General features: G+C 45.8%; 1 protein-coding gene across 2 annotated transcripts; it reads right to left on the reverse strand.

Annotated features, from left to right (window-relative positions):
• Window positions 1–641: 641 nt before the first annotated feature.
• Window positions 642–24042, reverse strand: Fam45a (family with sequence similarity 45, member A). Of its 2 annotated transcripts, XM_013021942.1 has the most exons (9): window positions 23948–24042; window positions 21244–21440; window positions 18318–18397; window positions 14091–14239; window positions 12589–12700; window positions 9721–9821; window positions 8818–8925; window positions 4979–5073; window positions 642–3652 (listed from the first exon to the last, which is right to left on the reverse strand). In XM_013021942.1, the coding sequence occupies exons 1-9, from the start codon at window positions 24000–24002 to the stop codon at window positions 3476–3478; spliced, it is 1074 nt and encodes a 357-aa protein (XP_012877396.1). In that variant the 5' UTR covers window positions 24003–24042; the 3' UTR covers window positions 642–3475. The 2 variants fall into 2 exon arrangements, with proteins under 2 accessions (XP_012877396.1, XP_012877397.1); XM_013021943.1 differs by lacking the exon at window positions 18318–18397 and having other exon boundaries at window positions 21244–21460; window positions 23948–24026.
• Between the last annotated feature and the right edge of the window lie 746 nt (window positions 24043–24788).

Raw genomic sequence — 24788 nt, forward strand, 5'->3', positions numbered from 1 at the left:
GCTAGCACTCTACCACTTGAGCCACAGTGCCACTTCTGGCTTTTTTCTTCTTGCTTATGTGGTGCTGAGGAATCAAACCCAGGGCCTCATTCATGCAAGGCAAGTGCTCTACCACTGAGCCACCTTCCCATCCCTGAAATTGGGTTTTGATAACTTTTGCCCAGGCTGGCTTGAACTTTTCTTTTTTCAATCTCTGCTTCCCAAGTAGCTAGGATTACAGGAGTAAGCCACCAGCACTTAGCTTATTGTTTAACTTCTAAGGCAGAAGTTTATGCATATAAATATTAAGAATTTAATTTTGTGGGCTGGGAAGGTGGCTCAGTGGTAGAGCGCTTGCCTTGCATGCATGAGGTCCTGGGTTCGATTCCTCAGCACCACATAAGCAGAAAATAAAAAAGCCAGAAGTGGTGCTATGGCTCAAGTGGTAGAGTGCTAGCCTTGAGCTGAAGAGCTGAGGGACAGCGTCCAGGCCCAGAGTTCAGGCCCCACTTTCGGACCAAAAAAAAAAAAAAAAGAATTTAATTTTGCTTTTCAGGTGCAGAGCAGAAAGCTTGAAGAGGAAATTCAGTCTTCCACAGAAGAAACAGAACTATTCTATAACAGAGGAGTGTAGGCTATTTTAGGTGAAGTTATCTGGCTTCTGCTTGGAATCCTCCTTTCCTTCAAGGTCTCAGGAGACCCCTGCAAGACAGACTAGCCTTGGAGCTGGGTTCTGAGGCTGGAAGAGGGACAAGAGGGTCCTAGCTGGCATCGAGGAGCCTGCCTGGGAAAAGACACTGTGAAGTACTAATAAACATCTAAAACGGAATGCTTCAAAGATTACAGGTGAAGGTTGCCCCTTGCCCATCTCCAGATTGGGAGCCCAGGCAGCCCCAGCCCTAGTGCCTGCCATAGTTAGTCCTGCTCAGTTTGGCAATACCAGATAACCAGTACCCACCTGCCACACTCGCAGCTCCTCACTGACAGGACCCTGTTAGCTTCCTCACTGGGTCAGCCATGGCCATTACCAGCAGCAGTACCTCCTGTTCTGTATGGCCAGCTGGCTTCAGCTCCTGATCCCTCTGTGGCTCAGGGCCTTGTTCTGTCTCTGGGGTCCCCTCTGCCTCCAGCTTCCCTTTCAATTGGTTCCTCCTAAGCCAATTTCATCAAGAAAGTAACAAAAGCCCTTCAGAGCCAGCCTTGATCAGCACTGGGGCCTTGGGGGCTTGGTCCGCATTGTTAGCCGAGAATTGTTCCCACCCGTACCCCTATCCCAAGGCTACACTGCCATGCTGATGGCCCCTAGACCTATCCTGGCTCTGAGCAAGACCTGATTAGGCTATTAGGGTGTCCGCCAGATCCAAAGCCAGTCCACTCACACATGGGCTCAGCTCCCTCCATCTGATGCCACTGCGTCTCCACATCAGGCAACAGTGTTGCGGGCACCCTCACCCCACCTCATTCTACAGGATGCCTCATCTTCCCAACTGTCCAGACAACCATGGTCTTGCTGCCATCCAGCTCAGCGCAGTAGTGCCCCCTGCTGGTGCTGCTCTTCACACACCTGCAGACAAGGTTGGGCTTCCAGTGCCAGGTGACCAAATCAATTCACTTGGCCCTGGGGAACCGTTACCTTCCTTGGAAGTTCCTCTCCTCATTCTGAATCAGCATCTTGTTTTCACCTGCACTGTGGGCTTCTCTAGGCCTTCCTGTAAGCTGTCCCTTCTGCTTTGGACTGACTTGTATGTTAATCCTTGCCTCCAGGTTTCCAAGATGCCCTTGCCACAGGATTCCATTTTACCCTGTCCCCCTCCTGTCAGGTCTGGCCTTGGCTACATTAGTACATCAGCCTGTGAGCTGATCCTGTTCCCCAGTAAACTCTTCAAGGCACCATTTGCCCTTCAGGTAGTCCAAAACATAGCAGAAGGTGGGTCCCTGTTTGGATGTTGAAACAATGTTTCTAACATCACCAAAGACTGAATCTTGTACCTTTCAGTTTTTCTTAAGCCAAAATGAAGGGTTATTTCCAATTTTCATAAAAAGGACTTTCAGAGAAGCCCAAAATGAATCCATAATTACTTGCCAGATGGTTTGTCTGGCCACAGGTATACACTAAGCAAAATTAATGGTAGAGAAGGATGGGCAAAGGCTGACATCATCGAGCAGGTATGTGGAAACCTTGTCAAAGAGAGGAGCAGGCAGAGATGGAGGACATGGAAAAGGCTTTCGCTCTCATACAGACGAACCACACAATCCCTGAGGCCTTAGGACGGGAGAAAAGGGTTTTCTTTTTCTGATCAGTAGCTAAGAATAATTATGAGAAAAAATGAGGGAGAAAAAGACATTAGTATTGTTTGTCACAAAGTGCAAATTTAATTCTCACTTGCTGGCCTCAGTAAACATCATCTCATTCCAGGTCCTCACTGTCCCCACCCAAGGAAGGAGGGGAAAACCTGGGGGTTTTTTGTTTTTGTTTTTTCATTTTTACTTAAGGAGTGTGGAAGAACAAGAAAAAAAAATCCACTACAATTTTTTTGCAAACATGTTTCCAAGTAAGATGCCAAAGGACAACAGTACTGAGTGTAACCTTTCCTAATCAATATGAGTAGACATAATGAAATGAGTATATAATTTAGACCTCTGCTTATTTGGCAAATGTAAGGTCTTCAACTATGAAAAAGGTACAGACTACTTTTACTGAAGCCTTTGAAGATGTTCACATTCTCTGGCCATGGGCCCTGCAAAAAACTGAGTCACTACCTTACCAATCACATGAAGGCTTTGTTTCAGGCCCAGAGATTCATACTGAAAGGGCCTTCTATGTATGCTACCAGACAAGGACTGATTTCTTTCCTAAATGTTGCCATAGCAGGATTAAATTTAGAGTGTTGACTTAAATCTGCCAAATGCTTATATCAGTGCAGTATAAATATGGATTATTAAAGTCTACTGAAGTATAAAATCTATGCAAAACCCTCATAATATAGGCAAAACGTTCAAAGGCCAAGAAAAAAAATCTTTTACAAGAAGGTGCAACTGCAGAGCCTCTTGGATGATCTAGACAGTTCTGCAGAAAACTTAGCAGTTTGGCTCAGAAAGTAGAGTTCCTCATGAGGCATTACAGTTCTTCCTGGAAGAATACAAAGCAAAACTTCAGGCAGCTTTCTGAAAAATTAATGTTAGTTTATGGCTACATGAGGAGGCAAAAGGGAATGTGTACTGAGGCTTTTGCCTATGCAGGATCTGCTCTTCCCTCACTCCAAGACGACGCTGGCTCACACCAGATGTAGTAGAAACAACACTCCCACATGGACAGCAGGCAGGGAGGAAATCACGAGTGTTTTTTCAGGGCTTTTGGGGTTAGATCTCAATACTTTCAAATAAATTGCTAAAAATAGAACATTTCCTCTGTAATCTTCAGTAATTTACATCGTTAATGGAAAATCAGAATGAAAGGAAACCTTTACATCAGACGACCAGACAGTCTGGCTCACAGTCAGATTTTCAGCATTTGCTCAGCTGCTGCTAGATGGTATAGATAGTTTTCTGTTGCTGGTGGAAATCGTTTCTGCTTTAGTGCCTCAAAATTGAGGACTCTCTTTCCTCCATCGTTGGAGACTTCGGAAAATGGAGCTAGGTTGGTGAAGATTTCTTTTGTTTTTAGGGCAATATCCTTCAATAGAGCAGAATACAAAGCGGTATGTTAGTACCTAAAAATAGTGAGTTTTTCTCTAGAATTCGGCTGTTTACTAGTTATGAAAACAAAACGACTTAGAAAAATCAACATCACAGGCATTTTTTAAAGCCTTGTAATTTTAAAGTGGCATTAGTGTAATCATGGTGTGAACAACCATGAACAACTCGATTTCCAGAATCTTTTCATCATTCCTAAGAGAGACTACACTGTATCAGTACCTGCCCATCCCCAACCCTCAGAATCCTAGTGCCCCTCCCTGTACTTCTTCCTCTTAAACCTGCCCATTGTGGGTATCTAAGTGCATTCACAAAATACATCCTGAATATTATTATAATGTCATTCATTATTGTATCATTAGCATAATGCCCATTTATTTTGTAACATAAACCAACTACCTTTTTGTGTGTGTGTGTGTGTGTGTTGGTCAGGGGGCTTGAATTCAGGGCCTAGGCACTGTCCCTGAGCTCTTTTGAACAAAGTTAGTGCTCTACCTTTGAGCTACAACACCACTTACAGTTTTCTGGTGGTTAATTGGAGATAAAAGTCTCATGGACTTTTCTGCCCAGACTGGCTTTGAACTGTGATTCTAAGATCTCAGCCTCCTTGAGTAGCTAGGATTACAAGTGTGAGCCAGCAGCACCTGACTTCAACTTTATCTTTCTTAGGGTGATTGATATTCTGTTGTGTGCGCACACCACATCTTGCTGATCCATTCGTCTGTTGGACACTTAGGTGACTTCCTCCTTTTGCCAACTCTGATCAATGCTGCTGTGACTATGGGTGTACAAACATCTGAGTCTGCCTTTAGTTCTTTGGGTATATACCAAGGAGGAGAATGCTGAGCCACGGGGCATTTGATATTTATTGTTGGCATGCAACCCAGGGCAGCTCCTAAAGCAGCTGATGGCTCACTGGCTCTCTCAGCAAAGCCATATTTTTGGCCTGATTTGCTGACATCATTTACTCACTAAAATAATTTTCAAACAGACAACCTGCTTAATTTGTTCAATTTCCTTCCCAAGCTCTCAGACATTACACAGTCACATATGTTATCATTTCTAGTCCACGATGCAGAATCAAACCTAAATCCTAAACTCAAACCTCCGTATATGACCAACATTGTAAACCTGAGTGGTTTTGCTCTAATGCTGGCAGAGGGTGGGCAAAGGGTTAGTGATTCTGACTTATATGGGAGTAAAGACGGTCTCAGTGTCCAGATCCTTGGAGGAAGTGCTAGCCATTCTTCCTGGCCATGGGTAGGTAGCAGGCCTACTTGGGTAACAGATCAGATGGAGGAGTTACCTGGATAACCTGGCCATCTGACTTTTCTGGGTCTTCTGCAGACTGAACAATGAGCTGGCCAATTTCTTTGTGCAGTTTGCCCATCGTCATGGCCTCTGTGAGAGTAAGAAAAGTGTGCTAAGTGAATATTTATGACTTTATATAATTAGAAATACCCATGAGGAGCTGGGCGCTGGTGGCTCACGCCTGTAATCCTAGCTACTCAGGAGGCTGAGATCTGAGGATCGCAGTTCAAAGCCAGCCCGGGCAGGAGAGAACGTGAGACTCCTATCTCCAATAAACCACCAGAAAACCGGAAGTAGCGCTGTAGCTCAAGTGGTAGAGCGCTCGCCTTGAGCTGAAGAGCTGAGGGACAGCGCCCAGGCCCAGAGTTCAAGCCCCACGACCGCCAAAAAAAAAAAAGAAATACCCATGAGGGGGGCTGGGAAGGTGGCTCAGTGGTAGAGCACTTGCCTTGCATGCCTGAAGTACTGGGTTCGATTCCTCAACACCACATAAGCAAAAAGAAAAAAGTCAGAAGTGGTGCTGTGGCTCAAGTGGTAGAGCGCTAGCCCTTGAGCTGAAGAGCTGAGGGACAGTGCCCAGGCTCAGAGTTCAGGCCCCACGATCCGACCGCCCCCCCCAAAAAAAGAGAAATACCCATGAGGGGCTGGGAAGGTGGATCAGTGGTAGTGTGCTTTCCTTACATGGATGAGGCCATGGGTTCAATTCCTCAGCACCACATAAGCAGAAAAAGCTGGAAGTGGCGCTGTGGCTTTAGTGGTAGAGTGTTAGCCTTAAACTGAAGAGCTGAGGGACAGTACACAGGCCCTGAGTTCAGGCCCTATGACCAACAAAAAAACCAAAACCATGTGCCAGGTGTTGGTGGCTCATGCCTGTAATCCTAGCTACTCAGAAGGCTGAGATCTGAGAATCGCAGTTCAAAGCCAGCCAGAGCAGGAAAGCCTGTTAGACACTAGCCTTGCATGCCTGAGGCCCTGAGTTCGATTCCTCAGCACCACATAAGCAAAAAGAAAAAAGCCAGAAGTGGCAGTGTGGATCAAGTGGTAGAGCGCTAGCCTTGAGCTGAAGAGCTGAGGGACAGCGCCCAAGCTGTTCAAGCCCCACAACTGACAATAAAATAAATAAAATAACCATGCCATCCTAACTGGAAACTTGGAAGACCATATCTACAGAGAAATTTCAAAAGGCAGCTGATTCCATTGGAATTCTTATTATTCCATTCATTATGAAACACAAATGGAATGACATGATAGAGGTAAGGCATGAGCATGATTTATATCCTTCACAGGCCAAAGGAAAACACACCAACACCAAAGTGAACTCCTCTTCACACCCACATGATAAGGACTATTTTTCCAGGCAAAACAGTTCAAAACAAAACAGCTGGGTGCCAGTAGCTCACGCCTGTAATCTTAGCTACTCAGGAGACTGAGACCTGAGGATTATGGTTCAAAGCCAGACTGGGCAGGAAAGGCCGGTGATACTCTTATCTCCAATAAACCACTCAGAAAACCACCGGAAGTGGCACAGTGGCTCAAGTAGTAGAGCGCTAGCCTTGAGCTGAAGATCTGAGGGACAGTGCCCAGAGCCCAGAGTTCAAGCCCCAACGACTGGCAAAAAAAAAAAAAAAACAACTGACTACAAATAAGCTGCAACTTGAAGACAAGAGCCAGTTGCTTACAGTGAAGAATGAACGTCACCGTATCTTTGTGGGGAACGTTGCAAAGGACATGCTTCCTGTCAGTGTGGTGGAAGTGGCTGAGAACCGCAGGGGCTGAGGCTCTTTGCCACCAGTGGAGGAAACTTAACTCACATCAGCCACAACCTGGCTGCTGTCTGCAACAAGACTGACAGAAAGTTCTTGTCACCTCCAGGGACAAACTCCATTCAAATAGTGCCAATAGGAATATGCTTGCTTTATAGACTCAGAAGAGATGCCCTTTCTGACCTTAACTTTTTTTTTTTTTTGTGAGTTGTGGGGCCTGAATTCTAGGCCTGGGCGCTGTCCCTCAGCTCTTCAGCTCAAGGCTAGCACTCTACCACTTGAGCCACAGCGCCACTTCTGGCTTATTCTGCTTATGTGGTGCTGAGGAATTGAACCCAGGGCCTCATGCATGTGAGGCAAGCACTCTACCACTGAGCCACCTTCCCAGCCTATGGCCCCATCTTTAAGTAGCCTTAAGTAGCTAGTTTTCTGTCTCTTTGGTTTTACAAAGAGCAGTATCTGAGCTACGTGTGGTGGTAAACACTTCGCCCCAACCCCCCTCCAGTTGTGGGGCCTGAACTCTGGGCTTGGGCGCTGTTCCTCAGCTCTTCATCTCAAGGCTAGCACTCTATCACTTAAGCCACAGCACCACTTGCGGGTTTTTCTTTTCATTGTTAATTGGATAATAGTCTCACAGACTTTCTTGATTGGCTTGACTTCAAAGGGTGATCCTCAGATCTCAGTCTCTTAAGATGATCCACGGGCACCCAACCCAATTCTGGCTTTCTTAATTTGAAGTTGCTAGATAAAACCTCACAGAGACAGAATATGAAAGAGATTCTGAACATGTTAGCATTCCGCTTTTCCTACTTTTAGGAAAAAGGTAATGACCACAAAAAGCTACTACCACTAATCCTGACTGCTAACATGTCTAGGTCTGAAGGAACAAATGATATGGACACTGAAAATCTCTCCAGCGGGCTGGGAAGGTGGCTCAGTAGTAGAGCCCTTGTCTTACATGCATGAGGCCCTGGGTTCGATTCCTCAGCACCACATAAGCAAAAAGAAAAAAGCCGGAAGTGGCGCTGTGGCTCAAGTAGTAAAGCGCTAGCCTTGAGCTGAAGAGCTGAGGGACAGCGCCCAGGCCCACAGTTCAGGCCCACGACTGGACCCAAAAAAAAAAAAAAAGAAAAAGAAAATCTCTCCAGCTTCCACAGACCAGGTTAAGTCGGCTCTGAAACACTTGTTTCCAAAAATCATCCTAAAAAACAAGCCAGGCACTGGTGGTTCCTACCTGTCAGGACGCTGAGATCTAAGGATTACAGTTCAGAGCCAGCCAGCACAGGAAAGGCTGAGACCTAAGGACTGCAGTTCAGAGCCAGCCAGCACAGGAAAGGCTGAGATCTAAGGATTACAGTTCAGAGCCAGCCAGCACAGGAAAGGCTGAGACCTAAGGACTGTAGTTCAGAGCCAGCCAGCACAGGAAAGTCTGTGAGACCCTCCCCCCCCTCTTTTTTTTTGTCAGTTATGGGCCTAAAATTCAGGGCCTGGGCACTGTCCCTGAGCTTTTTTGCTTAAGGCTAATGCTCTACCACACTAAGCCACAGCACCACTTCTAATTTTCTGGTGGTTAAATAGACATAAGAATCTCATGGACTGGGCTGGGAAGGTGGCTCAGTGGTAGAGCCCTTGTCTTACATGCATGAGGCCTTGGGTTCGATTCCTCAGCACCACATAAGCAGAAAAAAAAAGCTGGAAGTGGTGCTGTGGCTCAAGTGGTAGAGCACTAGCCTTGAGCTGCAGAGCTGAGGGACAGCAGTGCCCCAGCCCAGAGTTCAGGCCCCACAACCAACAACAACAAAAAAAAGACTCATAGACTTTCCTGCCCAGGCTGGTTTTGAACCGCAATTCTCAGATCTCAGCCTCCTGAATAGCTAGGATTACAGGAGTAAGCCACCAGAAGTAGCACTATGGCTAAAAGTGGTAGGGCATTAGCTTTGAGTCAACACCCAGGCCCTGAGTTCAAGCCCCACAACCAACAACAACAACCAAAAACTGCTACTGCTTGGCTTGTATCTCAATACATGCCAATAACAGCACAGAGAAAAATAGAATAAAACAGAGAACTAACCTTTTGCAAGTGGAGCGATGCTGATCTCACTATCAGCCAGATTCACAAACACATCATAAAGATCTGGTCTATTGCTCACCTCCAAGTCTACAAAGCCGGCAATGTAACCTGTATTACCAAGATGATCAAATTATTGGAGCAGGAAGAAATTGAATATATCAAGAGAGAACTGAGTCTCACAGGTCATCATCTACTTTTCTTCATGGTTTTATATATGCAGAAACATTTGCTGTACCCTATGGCACTGATTAAAATTACATTAATGTCAACTGCTGGAAGAAATTCACACAACTCAAAATGTTCCAAAGTTTGACTTCAGTGCCAAAGAGCAAAGTTGAAGGGAAGCATTTGCTTTTTGGTCTTTGTTATTTGGATCAAGAATGCCTGAAGACAGGCTGGGAATGTGGCTCAGTGGTAGAGTACTTGCCTAGCACGCATGAAGCCCTGGGTGGATTCCTCAGTATTACATAAACAGAAAAAGCTGGAAGTGGCGCTGTGGCTCAAGTGCTAGCCTTCAGCAAAAGAAGCTCAGGGACAGTGCCCAGGCCCAGAGTTCAAGCCCTAGGACTGGCAACAACAACTACTACTACAACAACAAAGAATGTCTGAGGAAAGATGGGTATGTGGCTCAAGTGCTAAAGCACTTGCCTAACAAACTATCTTGCTAAGTTGGAGGCATAGCTCAAGGGAGAGAGAGCCAGGTGTTAAGAAGCAGGCCCAGCAAGTGTGAGGCCCTGAGTTCAATCCCTGGTACCAGAAAATATAAATAGGAAACAAAATTCATTGAATTTTCCAAAGAAACAGTAATCATCAGCACTTCCTTTGAGGGAATGCATATAACACCTAAACAAAGCCCAAACACACCTAAAGCAGAACTTCTCCTCCCCATATGCTGTTGCCTACCTGGGCACATCTGCAGGGCTTCTAGCTCATCGGCACTGAGGTGCACATAGGAATGCAGGATAGTCCAGTCTTGTCGATGCCACACCAAGGCAGGCAAAGTCCTGGGGAATCAAGGCAAGAAGTCTATCACATGGTTGCTGGCCTACACCTTGGATGTTCACTTCCTTATCCTGAGAGGAAACAAAGGAGTAGAGTCCTGTACCCATAGGCTTCATATTATAATGTTTTCTGTGTGTGTGTGTGAATGTGAGTACTGGGGCCTGAACTAAGGGCCTACACACTGTGTGTGTGTGTGTGTGTGTATAAGGGCCTACACACTGTGTGTGTGTGTGTGTGTACTGGGGCCTGAACTAAGGGCCTACACACTGTCCCTGAGCTTTTTTGCTCAAGACCAGCGCGCTACCACTTGAGCCAAAAATCTACTTCTGGCTTTTTGGTGATTAACTGGAGATAAGAATCTCAGGACTTTCCTGCTTTGGCTGGCTTCAGATCTTGAGCCTCAGATCTCAGCCCCCTGAGTAGCTAGGTGTGAGCACTGGCATGTGGCTAACAATGTCACATTTTAAACTATACTTTTTGGGTAAAATCAGCTCCAAAAAGCTCAAGATACAGTATGATGATTCTAAAGTCTTTCTTTAAACATGCGACTGTCTAAACTGGCCATGGGGAGGGAGCTTGGGACTAATAACCAAAGTGGTCCCTGTGATCAAGAAATTCTATAGAAGTCTCCCATTTAGACTTAAGATTCTGGCCATACCTGCAAATCATGTCATGATTGTTTTCAGACAACACGGGTTTCCATAAAAATCCTAAAGACAGTTTTGTCTTTACTGTACTGTAGGTACTGTAGGAAGATGTACAGAATGTATCTGTAGCTTTGGAAACCCCTGGTGTGTGGTGACAGCTCAGCAGCTGGGGACACCCAGTTTCAGAAGCAATAGGTTATGCTGTAACAATATACAGAGTTTTGAGGCCAGACCGGGAGGGTGAAAGTTCTGGTGCTCTCACTTCAGGTAAGATAATCATAATCCTAACCATTGCAAATATTAAGGGCAAGGCACATGCATAAGCACATTACATATTTCCAGTCCCCAAATCAAACTAAAAAGCAAGTATTATAATCTTCATTTTATGAATAAAGACATTAGGGTTAGGGACACTCAGTATGTTTTATTGTGGTCACAGAGCTAACAAACTTCCCTGTCCGAATTTATACCTAGGCCTTTCTGTCTATAAAGTCCTCCTCCTTTTCATTAGCTTACCACTTAGCCTCTGCCAGCCTCAATTTTCTCATTCATAAAACAGAGTAATGACGCTTCCTTGATGAAGCTCAATAATTTAAGGTAGGTCTTACTTAGATAATGCTCATCATGCAATAAACTCAGCACAAATGCTAACTCATCTTATTTTTCAAAGAGAATTGAAGGATAAGTTGGATTTGGTAAACAAAAACTTTTAGAAACTCACCATAACGATGAGAAAGAAGGAATGACACACTAAAAACAGAGATCAAGGCCAGGTGCTTGTGGCTTGTGCCTGTAATCTTAGCTATTCAGAAGATTAAGATCTGAGGACTACTGTTTGAGCTAGCCCAAGCAGGAAAGTCTGTGCAACTCTCATCTCCAATTAACAACCAAAAAACCAGAAGTGGATCTGTGGCTCAAGTGGTAGAGTAACAGCCTTAAGCAAAAAAAAGCTCAAGGACAGTGTGCAGGCCCTGAATTAAAGCCCTAGGATGGGCACAAGACAAAAACAAAAAACTACCACCAGAGATCAATAAACTACGCACTATGGGCCAGCTGCCTGTCTTTGTACATAAAGTTTGACACAGCTATGCTCACTCATTTACATACAACTCAGAGGTTGGGACAAAGGCCATATAGCTCAAAAGCCTCATATATTTACTCTGCTGAAAGAAAAGTTTGCTAACTTCCTATTTTAAAATATTCCTATTTCTGCCGGGAGCCTGTGGCTCACGCCTGTAATACTAGCTACTCAAAAGGCTGAGATCTGAGAATTGCAGTTCAAAGCCAGCCCGGGCAGGAAATGTCTGTGAGACTCACTTTCAATAAACCACCAGAAAATGGGAAGTGGCGCTGTGGCTCAAGTGGTAGAGCACTAGCCTTGAGCTGAAGAACTGAGGGACACGCTCAGGCCCAGAGTTCAAGACCCATGACCCACAAAAGAAAAAGAAAAAAAAAATCCTATTTCTAATGCTGAAGAAGAATCTGTCCACTAGATCTGACCTATTAGGCCAAAATGGCGTGTTGTGTACTTGTACTTGTACTAGTGCCTGAACTCAGGGCCTTGTGCTCTCACTCATTTTGTTTTTTTCTGCTCACAACCGTAGCTCTACCACTTGAACCATGCTTCCAATATAGCATTTTGCTGATTGATTACAGGAAGAATCTCTCAAGCTTTTCCACCAAAGGTGGCTTCAAACTATGATCTTCAGATTTCAATCATGTAAGTAGCTAGAATTTCAGGTATGAGTCATGCAGCCAAGCCAATACTATTTACACCAAATATGCAACAAAACACAGCACACAGTGGCATCTAGTATCTCAATCTGCCAAGAAAATTCATTCTGAGCTGGGCGCTGGTGGCTCACGCCTGTAATCCTAGCTACTCAGGAGGCTGAGATCTGAGGATCATGGTTCAAAGCCAGCCCGGGCAGGAAAGACCGTGAGACTCCTATCTCCAATAAACCACCAGAAAACCGGAAGTGGCGCTGTAGCTCAGGTGGTAGAGCGCTCGCCTTGAGCTGAAGAGCTGAGGGACAGCGCCCAGGCCCAGAGTTCAAGCCCCATAACCGACAAAAAAAAAAAAAAAGAAAATTCATTCTGTTTAAATAATTAATGATGATACCTGGTAAATTCCTGGACAGCTTCTATTTTGGGGTGATAGACGACAATTCGTTTTTTTAGCATCAGTGCAGTGTGTAATATAACAGTTTCCATTCCAAATTGAGATACTATGTCTAAAAAGAAACAGAAATTACCATGTTACTGCATTAAATGTTATGTAATGGCATAGAACTTTTTTATTTTGGCCAGTCGTGGGGCCTGAACTCTGGGCCTAGGCGCTGTCCCTCAGCTCTTCAGCTCAAGGCTAGTACTCTACCACTTGAGCCACAGCGCCACTTCCAGCTTTTTCTGCTCATGTGGTGCTGAGGAACTGAACCCCGAGCCTCATGCCTGCAAAGCAAGCACTCTACCACTGAGCTTCCCACTCTACCACTTCCCAGCCCCTGGCATAAAACTTTTAACCAAAAAGAATTCTCATCATACAAATACAAAATTTATTTTTAATGTAGAAGATAGACCTAGGCAGATGTTAAGCACAAAAGCATCTCATTTGGTGGATGGGTATATTATCCATGTCTGTACACCAAGATGAGTCTTAGCTGATGATAATAACTGGCCCACAAGGGACTCTATGATGGATGTACAGAGAAGCCAGACTAACAAGGAAGTAAAATATCTGATGTGAAGAACCAACATCTTTCTTTTTCCTTATTCAAAAGTTCACTAACCCACTCCCGTGACATTACATAGGTCCTTACTAGCTAATGTGAAAGAACACTAAAGACCTCAACATTCTCAGAAACCACAAAGGACAGCAGGTAGGGTATAGCCCTGGGGGGATCAGTGGTTCATGCCTGTAATCCTAACTACTAAGGAGGCTGAGATCTGAGGATCATGGCTCAAAGCCAATCTGCACAGCAAGAAAGTCTATGAGACTGTTACATCCAGTTAACCACCAAAAATCTGGAAGTGGCGCAAGTAGTAGAGTTCAAGCCCCAGGATTGGCACAAAAAAAAAAAAAAAAAAGCAGTCAGGCTCTGACATGGAGGAATGGAGGATAGCCTCACCTGCAGAATTCCCCTTCTCCTTACTCTAGAGTATACAGAGCAACCTCTGCCATCTGGATTTTCCAGACAGGAGCTGGATTAGGGACTCTGGGCCAGCAGCTTGAGGGCTCTTGATAGAAGAGCTAACTGCTAAGATGTAAGGAAAGAACAACTATGAAAGTCCGGGGAAGAAGTGGTGCTGTGGCTCAAGTGGTAGAGCACTAGCCTTGAGCCTTGAGCTGAAGGACAGCTGAAGGCCCAGTTCAAGCCCCACGACAAAAAAAAAAGAAAGTCAGGGGAGCACTCAAGCCATGAAATCCAGCTTACTGATGAAAGAACATTTCTGTAACAACCAAGAGAATAATACGGAAAGTGATGCCACAAAGAATGCTTTCTAATAGGGATATATAAGGTTAAAGTGCCCTCCTATGTAGAAAACACATTAGAGAGATGAAAATGAGACCTTTTGTTATTGGCCTGGGTTTTGTTTCTTGTCTTCCTTTGCCTTTTTCCTTACCTTTGATGGAACCTGCCAGATATGCCTTTCGAACATCAAAGTCCTTACTAAGGAATGACCCATTTTCTTCACTCTGGCATATCCCCTTGGTGAGAACTGCAATGTAACTCTCCATCATTTTAACTGGGCTCCCATGTTTCACATACATTCTGTAAGAAAGGGCAAGAAGTGGCCATGCTTTCACCTGGTGTGAATCACATGACGAAATGCACTGAGGTTAGGCACCGGTACTTGCTACATAGTCTAAAGCCAGTTTGCAAATACACTTCTGCATGTCTAAGCCTTCCCAAATGTATTTCTTCTCTCATGAGGTTAGAAAACACTGGATAGATCTACCACAATCTCTGAAGGCAGCTCTCTCCATACATACGGAGAAGACTATAGAACTTCCCTATGGAAACAGAATTAACGATGGGCCTTCTGAGGCCCATTATTCCCAGGAATATTGCATTATGTTTTTAATGTCACATGTTCTCAACTAGTGTACTTAGTCATACAACTCTGTTTTACTGCTGCAATTTCCTTTGGCAGGAAGTTTTATGCATTGTTCCCAGCAAAAGCAGTAATTAGCTGTAGAATACATACTTATTATCAGAGCTCCCAGAGGTAGCTATATTTAGATAATTAAGAAATCCAAGTTCTTTCAAGTTTCCAGTGATAAATGCAGCATGCCATAAAGGTGAACTACCATGTTATCCTACGATGAAAAAATGATTTCTCTGAGTGTGCACAGGCTTGTGTATATAGGTGTGCATGGGCATGTGGGTGTGTACACGAAGGTTGAAGGCAGAAAGGGCATGAGGAGGCTGGTATTAGCAGAGTCCTCCTTTCTTCTCTGTGACAGAGGAATCCATAATACTATGTCTGCAGCAGCTAGAAAATCTCTGGCCTTCCACCTGGGCAGAAAGTAGGGTCTGGCCGGGCGCCGGTGGCTCACGCCTGTAATCCTAGCTACTCAGGAGGCTGAGATCTGAGGATCGCGGTTCAAAGCCAGCCTGGGCAGGAGAGACTGTGAGACTCCTATCTCCAATTAACCACCAGAAAATCGGAAGTGGCGCTATAGCTCAAGTGGTAGAGTGCTCGCCTTGAGCTAGAGCTGAGGGATAGCACCCAGGCCCAGAGTTCAAGCCCCACGACCGACAAAAAAAAGAAAGTAGGGTCTGAAGCAACTCTTCCTTCTGGGCCCTGGAATACTTCCAGGGAATTCCACTGAGTAACCTAATTCTAACTCAATCAAATGCAGTAGAGTCCAGTATTTGTTCAAAAACACCTCTGCTGAGGTTTTAGTTTGTGGCTCCTAGAAAGACTCTCTTCAAGTCAGGTGCTGTAATCCTAGCTACCCAGGAGGCTGAGAACTGAGGATCACAGTTCAAAGTCAGCCAGGCCAGGAAAGCCCATGAGACCACCAGAAAAACCCAATTAACCACCAGAAAACTGGAAGTGGCACTGTGGCTCAAGTGGTAGAGCACTCGCCTTGAGCTAAAGAACTCAGGGATAGCACCTAGGCCCAGCGTTCAAACCCCACAGCCAAAAAAAAAAAAAAAAAGGAAGAGTCTCTTCAAGCAATAACAACCTCCCTTTATGTCAGTGCCACATCAGCAAATAGTTGCTTACATTCTACAGTGAGCCATATACCTGCAATTTGTCCAGACAGCAAGAAAGTTTTTGTATTGTGGCTAGCTGCAAAACCAGTAAAATTTTAATCATAATACAATGTAACTTTTAGGTAATGAGAAGATTTTGTTTGCTTCTTGTTTTCTGCTTTTGTGTACCCTGTGTGGGAGGGTGGGGGGTAGAAGGAGGAGTATGCATGTGTGGAAAAGGCAAAAAATAGGGATGCTGGTAGTTCGTTCACCTGTAATCCTTACTCAGAAGGATGAGATCTGAGGATCACGATTCAAAGCCAGTCCATGCAGAAAATTTCATAAGACTTTTATCTCTAATTAATCAACACAAAGGGCTGGGAAGGTGGCTCAGTGGTAGAGCGCGTTCCTTGCACGCATTAGGCCCTGGGTTTGATTCCTTAGCACCACATAAGCAAAAAGAAAAAAGCCAGAAGTGGCGCTGTGGCTCAAGTGGTAGAGTGCTAGCCTTGAGCTAAAGAGCTGAGGGACAGGGCCCAGGCCGAGTTCAGGCCCCACAACTGGACCCAAAAACAAAACAAAAAAAATGTAGAAGTGGAGGTGTGGCTCAAGTGGTAGAGCACCAACCTTGAGTGCAAAAGCTAAGATAAAATAGGAGGCCCCAAGTTCAAGCCTCAGTACCAGTCCACACATACAAAAAGACAAAAGGCATCCATTTCCTGAGCCTATAGTGTGAAAAACATGAACAATTCCCTTCACTTTCCCAAAAAATTATTGGATCCAATATGTCAGAGTATACATAGCATCTAAAATTACAATTTTACCTACTGCTAATATTAAAACAATAAAACTAAAACCCTAGGCTGGGCACCAATGGCTCATGCCTATAATCCTAGCTACTCAGGAGGCTGAGATCTAAGGATGGAGGTTCAAAGCTAGCCCAGGCAGGAAAGTCTGTGAGACTCTTATCTCCAATAAATCACTCAGAAAACTAGAAGTGGCACAGTGGCTCAAGTGGTGGAGCACTTACTTACCTTGATCTGAAGAGCTCAGGGACTGTGCCCAGGCCCAGAGTTCAAGCCCCACAACTGACAAAAAAAAATTTTAATGTTAACTTAGGACCTCTCACACTTGCAGTTTAGTTAAAGGCAGACTACTTGAACCATTCTGAAAGACCTTTAGTGTTCTTTCTTTTATTTTTGTACCAGCACCAGGGCTTGAGCTCAGGGAAAGCATCCAGGCCTTGAGTTCAAGTACTAGTACTAGTTCAAGTACTAGTTTTTTACTCAAAACTAGTACTCTACCACTTGAACCAAGCTCCACTTCTGGATGTTTGGTGGTTACCTAGAGAGAGGAATCTCATGGTCTTTCCTGTTCCAGCTGGCTTTGAACTATGGTCCTCAGATCTCAGCTTCTAGAGTAGTTAGGATTACACGAGTGAGCCACCAAGCACCCGGCTCTGTTAGTTATTTCTTTTTTTTTGGTCGGTCGTGGGGCTTGAACTCTGGGCCTGGGCGCTGTCCCTCAGCTCTTCAGCTCAAGGCGAGCGCTCTACCACTTGAGCCACAGCGCCACTTCCAGTTTTCTGGTGGTTTATTGGAGAAAAGAGTCTCACGGACTTTCCTGCCTGGGCTGGCTTTGAACCGAGATCCTCAGATCTCAGCCTCCTGAGTAGCTAGGATTACAGGCGTGAGCCACCAGCGCCCGGCTCTATTAGTTATTTCTTGAGAAGGGTCTCACTTTGTGCTTAAGCTGGCCTGGACTGTGATCCCCCTATTTGCGCTACCCCATGTCATTAGAATTAGACATGTGTGCACCACTATATCCAACACTGGTGAAGATGGAGTAATGACTTTAATCTCTGCCTACCAAGTAACTATGATTACAAACATGAGCCACCATGTCTAACTGAATTGGTGTATTTCAAATACATACATACATATATGTATAAAAATATATGGGAGGGGGGTCATGTGGCTTGAGCTCAGGACCTGAGCACTGTGTCTGAGCATTTTCACTCAAGGCTTTTTTTCTTTCACTTTAAGCCACAGCATCACTTCTGGTTTTCTGGTTAATTGGAGATAAGAATTTCATGGACTTTCCTGCCCCAGCTAACTTTGAACCATGATCCTTAGATTTCAGCCTCCTGAGTAGCTAGGATTACAGCATGAGCCACCAGTATCCAGCTAAATAAATGTTTTTTTATAGTTGAGCTGAAACTGAGTCTACTTGAATCATGGTTAAATCGCTATTAAGTTTCCTCAAAATGTCACACACAGATCCTGATACATATGAAGCAGCTGGCAAGTTCCTAAGGCACTTAACTTTCTCATTTTACTAGGGAAATTCCTAGACAGGAGGTAACAAGTAACAGACCAAAAGTGGCAAGTGACCCAAGACACCAGGAAGTATAACAGCTGGCAAACTGCTTTTTCTCTTTCCCCAGCCCACTTTCCCAAATCAGAAGAGAAGTCAACAAAGTAGAAGAGAAAGGTCTCTTTACAAAATAGCCGCTACAGATAAAACTATAAAGCCAAGAGACAGAGGGCTAAAATATGCTTCCTCTGTGAAGAAATCTGTTGTGCTACTAGTGAGTGAGACTTCCATTTTGGTATATTAGCATTTAACACGGTTTTATACAGACCTACACAATATCCTAGTGAAGGCAGCATATTTCTCTGGGTTAAAATCTTTGGCGGTCAGAACAATAGAAAAATGAGTCACCTGTCCAAAAGAAACAAAAAGAGGTATACTTTTTAAAGGTACTTTAATAGAATTTAAGATACTGTGATAGAATAGTAATTTTTATTATTCTAACAAACTTCTTGTACAAAATAACCAGCATTAAAAAAGCAAAGACCAAAATTTAAAAGTTTCACATGCTTCTATTATGTATATATATATGTATGTGTGTAACTCCCCTTCTTCTCCTTCCCCCTTTCCTATTACTAGGGCTTTCACTCAGGCCCTCATGCTGTTCCTTACTTTTTTTCTGCTTAAAGTCGGCAATCTACCTCACCTCTGCTTTCTGCTGGTTAATTAGAAATAAGAGACTCAAGGATTTGTCTTCCCCAGCTAACTTTTTTTTTTGTCGGTCGTGGGGCTTGAACTCTGGGCCTGGGCGCTGTCCCTCAGCTCTTCAGCTCAAGGCGAGCGCTCTACCACTTGAGCTACAGCGCCACTTCCAGTTTTCTGGTGGTTTATTGGAGATATAGGAGTCTCACGGTCTCTCCTGCCCGGGCTGGCTTTGAACCGCGATCCTCAGATCTCAGCCTCCTGAGTAGCTAGGATTACAGGCGTGAGCCACCAGCGCCCGGCCCCAGCTAACTTTTGAATAAATTTTGATCCTCAAATCTCAACTTCCTGAGTAGCTAGGATTACAGGCAAGAGCTACTAGTGCCTCCCATACTTCTATAATTCTTTTTTGTTGTTGTTGTTGGTCATGGGGCTTGAACTCTGGGCTTGAATGCTGTCCCTCAGCTCTTCAGCTCAAGGCTAGCCCTCTACCACTTGAGCTACAGTATCACTTCTGGTTTTCTGATGGTTTATTAAAGAGTCTCACAGAGTTTCCTGCCTGGGCTGGCTTTGAACCAAGACCCTCAGATCTCAGCCTCCTGAGTAGCTAGGATTACAGGGGTGAGCCACTGGCGCCCGGCCGACTTCTATAATTCTTTTTTTTTTTTTTTTTCAGTCATGGGGCCTGAACTCTGGGCTGGGCGCTGTCCCTCAGCTCTTCAGCTCAAGGCTAGCACTCTACCACTTGAGCCACAGAGCCACTTCTGGCTTTTTCTGCTTATGTGGTGCTTAGGAATCAAACCCAGGGCCTCATGCATGCAAGGCAAGCACTCTACCACTGAGCCACCTTCCCAGCCCCGACTTCTATAATTCTTATCCTTACAGTACATAAGTAAATAAAAAAACTTTTTCTTAGCTGGATGCTGGTGGTTCTTACCTGTAAACCTAGCTACTTAGGAGGCTGAGATCTGACGATCATGTTTTTAAAGACAATACCAGCAGGGCAAAAAAAAGTCCAGGAGCTCTGTTCTTTTCTAGCACTCCCTGCTCGCTCTGCTCTGTCTCTTCTCTCTCTTCTCTCTTTCTCTCTCTCTCTCTTCTTACCTCTCTCTCTGTTCTATTCTAGCTCTCTCTGTTCTTTTCTAGCTTTCTCTCTCTGCCTTTTTCTAGCTCTCTCTCTCTCTCTCTGCTCTCTTGCTGCTCTTTTCTAGCTCTCTCTGCTATTCTAGCTCTCTCTCTCTGTTCGTTTCTAGCTCTCTGCTCTCTCTCCCTTTTCTAGCTCTTTTCTCTCTCTCTTTCCTTTCCCAGCCACATGGAGTGCCAACCTTGCCTGGTCCCAGCAGGTCTACTGAATAAACCTACCCCTTACCTGAATACCATGTGAGTGCTACTGTTCTTACCCCTCTCTCTGCTCTTTTCTAGCTCTTTCCTCTCTCTTTCCTCTCTTTCCCAGCTCTCTCTCATTCCCAGGCCTTTCCCAGCCACGTGGAGTGCCAACCTTGCCTGGTCCCAGCAGGTCTACTGAATAAACATACCCCTTACCTGAAAAAAAAAAAAAAGTCCAGGAGACTCTTATGTCCAATTAACATGTAAAAAACTGGAAGTGGAAATTGACTGAAATGGTAGAGCTCTAGCTTTGACCAAAAAAGCTCAGGGACAGTGTCTAGGCCTTGAGTTCAAGCTTCAGAACTGGTGCACACATGTAAACACACACACACACACACACGCGCACACACACACACACACACACACAAATTCTTAACTCTACCAAGAATAATTATATCAAGCCAGGTGCCAGTGGCTCACACCTGTAATCCTAGCTACTCAAGAGGCTGAGTTCTGAGGATCACAGTTCAAAGCCAGCCTGGGCAGGAAAGTCGGCTCACCACCAATTAACCACCAGAAAATGGAAGTGGTGCTGTGGCTCAAAGTGGTAGAGTACTAGCCTCAGGCTGAAGAGCTCAGGGACAGTGTCCAGGTCCAGAGTTCAAGTCCCAAGACCAACAAAGAAATAAAAATAAATAATAATTATTATTATCATATCTTCTACAAAAGTTTTTGCTTTCTTTGTCTTGGGCCAATACTAGGGCTTGAACTCAGGGCTTTCAGCTCTTGATCAGCTTTTTTGCTCAAGGCTGATTCTCTACCAGTTGAGCCATAGATCTACTCCTGGCTTTTTGCTGGCTAATTAGAAAGAAGTTTTGTGTTTTTGTCTACCTTGGCTGCTTTCAAACCTTGATCCTCAGATCTCAACCTCCTGAGTACTTATGATTACAGATGTGAGTCCATCACCCAGTTACAATAGTTTGTCATTATGAAAATACTTGTCACTTTTTATCAGGTATGGCTTTAAGCTACATTTACATTTCTACTTCATCACACTCTGACCTTGATGAAAAGGAGTACATTTTTCTGTATAACTCACCACTCTACCAACTACAATACACATTAATAGAAGGAATGAGTGCAAAAAAAAGAACATTCTCACAGACACTAACACTTCATAAGATTTGCAGCTAAGGGTTATGGGAATAATCTTATCTCACTTTAAATACCTTTTGCAAGACAGAAAAATCTGGAACTTCAGTTGTTGTGATATAAAACCATGTTCTTCTGTACTGACCAAAGACAAAGGGATGAAGAAGTTTGCGTTCATCGGTAAGGCAGCACTTTCTGAGCAGCAGATTCCTTAACACAGCTGTCGTGGAAGGATAGCACCATACCCACAGAACTTCTCCATTTGTGTCCTTTTCTATGGTGGAAAGATGGTCACTGTGAGAATGTCAAACAGCAGCAAGGAAGTAAATTGATTGGTTACTGAGAAGCACTTAGTGGAATCAGTTTTAATAACTTATTTTATAAAGTAACCTAGGGCAGTTGAAACTCTCAATCCTATGAAGTCATCACTTGGAATTTTTGTCCACTTCAGTAAAAAGCTTTTACAACAAACCATAAATGAAAATCTAGAGGCTGGTAAGGTGACTCAGTGGTAGAGCGCTTGCCTTGCATGCCTGAGGCCCGGGGTTCGATTCCTCAGCACCACATAAGCAGAAAAAACTGGAAGTGGTGCTGTGTCTCAAGTGGCAAGAGTGCTTGCCTTGAGCTGAAGAGCTAGGGGATAGTGCCCAGTCCCAGAGTTCAGGCCTCATGACAAAAAAAAAAAAAAAAAAAAGAAGAAAGTCTAGTCGTAGCTGGGCAGTGGTGGCTCACACTGGTTACCAGATACTAGAAGGCAAAGACCTGGAAGATCACAGTTTGAAGTCAGCCCAAGAAGAAAAGACTTCCAGATTCCATTTCCAATAAACCAGCAAAAAGATGCACTGGAGATATGGCTCAAGTGGCAGAATACCAGTCATGACCAAGCAAGCTGAAACTGTAAGACTAAGTTCACAATCCTAGTACCCACAAAAAAATGAGAGAATAGGGACTGGGAAGGTAGCTCAGGGGTAGAGTGCCTGACTTGCATGCATGAGGCCCTGGGTTTGATTCCTCAGCACCACATAAGCAAAAAGAAAAATGCCAGAAGTGGCGCTGTGGCTCAAGTGGTAGAGTGTAGCCTTGAATAAAAAAACTCAGAGACAGGGGCTGGGAAGTTGGCTCAGTGGTACAGCACTTGCCTTGCATGCCTGAGGCCTTGGGTTCGATTCCTCAGCACCATATAAGGAAAAAGAAAAAAGCCAGAAGTGGCACTGTAGCTCAAGTGGTAGAGCTTTAGCCATGAGCTGAAGAGCTGAGGGACAGTGCCCAGGCCCAGAGTTCAGGCCCCACAACCGAACCCAAAAAAAAAAAAAAAACTCAGAGACAAGCAGGGCACCAGTGGCTCACGCCTGTAATTCTAGCTACTCAGGAGGCTGAGATCTGAGGATCACGGTTGAAAGCCAGCCTGGGCAGGAAAATTTGTGAGACTCTTATCTCCAATAAACCACTAGAAAACCGGAAGTGGCACTGTGGCTCAAGCGGTAGAGTGCTCGCCTTGGGCTGAAGAGTGCCAAGCCCCAAGACTGGCCAAAACAAAAACAAACGAACAAAAAAACTCAGAGACAGCACCCAGGTGCTGAGTTTAAGTCCCAGGACCAGCATACACAGACAAAATATATGATCAAGAGTCAGCTTTCCACTTGAGGGTAAGGACAGGAGAAGAAAAATGGGGAAGGATGAAGGAAGGGATAACACTGACCAAGAAACTTTGTACTTATAACCTGACTTAAGGAATTTTAAGTCCTTTGTACTATTATTACTAATAATAACAACAATAATGTCATCTTTTCGTTCGCTGTTACTAAAGTCAGAATCTAACTACACCTTAATTCAGGAGTACCATTTAACAAGACTAAGATAGGCTTTGTTTTGAAGCAGTTTTAAAATCACCCTACAAATGTATACAAAGAAATAATTCCCAGATTCACTCTTTAGAGACACTGAAAATTAAGCACACTTCTCCAGTTTAGCTAAGCCTAAGCCAAGCTTGTGCCACACTTGTACACTAGAGGACAGAGTGTTTAGGGATGAGTTACAAGTATCAGGAGAATTAAGACTTTTTTTTTAAAGGGAACCGACAGTCATTTATTCATTTGAGCAACTCGGTACTCCTTGTCACCTTCGGCCAAATGGTTTCTGGAACTATCCACTATCTGGAACCTTACACACATTTGGGGCTGCCCAAGGAACTTCCTCACCCCCGAATTCCTCAAAACTGACGGGGACCCCACATGTGACTGGGCAGGAACTGCAGCGGCAAGCACGAGCGAGCCGGACCGCACGGTGCTGGAGTGGGGGGCCTCAGCGCGGGCCCCGCCACTGCGGGCGCGAGTCCGGCATAAATGACAGCCGGGCCTCCGCCTGCCGTGACCCCCGCTTCCCGTGAGCAGGACCCGGCCGGCGGCGTCCGCCACCAGGTCCCCACCCGGCTTGCACAATGGAGCGGGCGGACGGGCCGGCGGTCACGCGGGGTCCCCATGCTCCACGGAGGCCGCGGGCCCCCCCCGCGCCATCAGCCTCCGAGCCTCGGGTACCCCGGGCCTCCGGCTCCGCGGAGCAGCCCCGGACCAGCCCGAGGAGCCCCGTCCCGCGTGCAGACGGCGCCGCTGCCGCAGGCCCGGCTCCAGCCTCCGGCCAGGGAGACCAGGAGGCCGGCCCCGGCTGGGCAGGCCTCAGCCCAGGCCCAACACGAGGGTGCCGCACCCTCCCTTCGCGGGCGGCGCGGGGGACCGAGGCGGAATTAGGGTGCGGGCCTGCCGGGCAGGGCGCCTGCGTCCTCACCGATCAGCCCGACTCCGAGCATCAGCTGGGTGTCGGTAGCCTCAGCCGCAGCCATCTTCCGCCGCCGCCCGCAGTCTCGGCCACAGGCCCCGCCCACCGGAGTGCCCGCCCCGCCGAGCTAGGGCCCGCCCGCCCTGGCCACGCCCGTCCTGGCCACGCCCGTCCTGGCCACGCCCACCGCCAGGACTTTCTTCGAAGCCCCTGAGCCAGGCGCTGGTGGCTCACGCCTGTAATCCTAGCTACTCAGGAGGCTGAGATCTGAGGATCCCGGTTCAAAGCCAGCCCGGGCAGGAGAGACCGTGAGACTCCTGTCTCCAATAAACTACCAGAAAATCGGAAGTGGCACTGTAGCTCAAGTGGTAGAGCGCTCGCCTTGAGCTGAAGAGCTGAGGGACAGCGCCCAGGCCCAGAGTTCAAGCCCCACGGCCGACCAAAAAAAAAGAACCCCCTGATTTGTACACCGTAGCCCCTCTGGCGGCGGGAGCCTTAGTGCACACCTGGGCACACCCAGCATCTTGCCTAGTCCAGATTTTCGGCCTTCGCCACAGCCCATTCGTTTTCCCTCCCCTCCTTATTCTTTCCTCCTTCTACCTCTGTCCCCATTCTGACTCTATTTTTTTTTTTTTTTTGGTGGGTCGTCGGTCTTGAACTCTGGGCCTGAGCGCTGTCACTGCGCTCTTCGGCTCAGGGCTAGCGCTCTACCACTTGAGCCACAGCACCACTTCCGGTTTTCTGGTGGTTTATTGAAGATGAGTCTCATGGACTTCCCTGCCCGGGCTGGCTTTGAACCCTGATCCTCAGATGTCAGCCTCCTTGAGCCACCGGCACCCGGCTACTTTTT

The sequence above is a fragment of the Dipodomys ordii genome, unplaced genomic scaffold (assembly GCF_000151885.1).
Source record: "Dipodomys ordii isolate 6190 unplaced genomic scaffold, Dord_2.0 Scaffold58, whole genome shotgun sequence".
Classification (NCBI taxonomy): Eukaryota; Metazoa; Chordata; class Mammalia; order Rodentia; family Heteromyidae; genus Dipodomys; species Dipodomys ordii.

Excerpts from the sequence above, each read along its gene's own strand:
- Fam45a (XM_013021942.1), bottom strand. The coding sequence starts at position 24,002 with ATGGCTGCGGCTGAGGCTACCGACACCCAGCTGATGCTCGGAGTCGGG. Across the intron at positions 21,441-23,947 it reads GCTCGGAGTCGGGCTGATCG|AAAAGGACACAAATGGAGAA; the intron begins GTGAGGACGCAG and ends TTTCCACCATAG. Across the intron at positions 18,398-21,243 it reads ATTTTTCTGTCTTGCAAAAG|GTGACTCATTTTTCTATTGT; the intron begins GTATTTAAAGTG and ends TCTTTTGGACAG.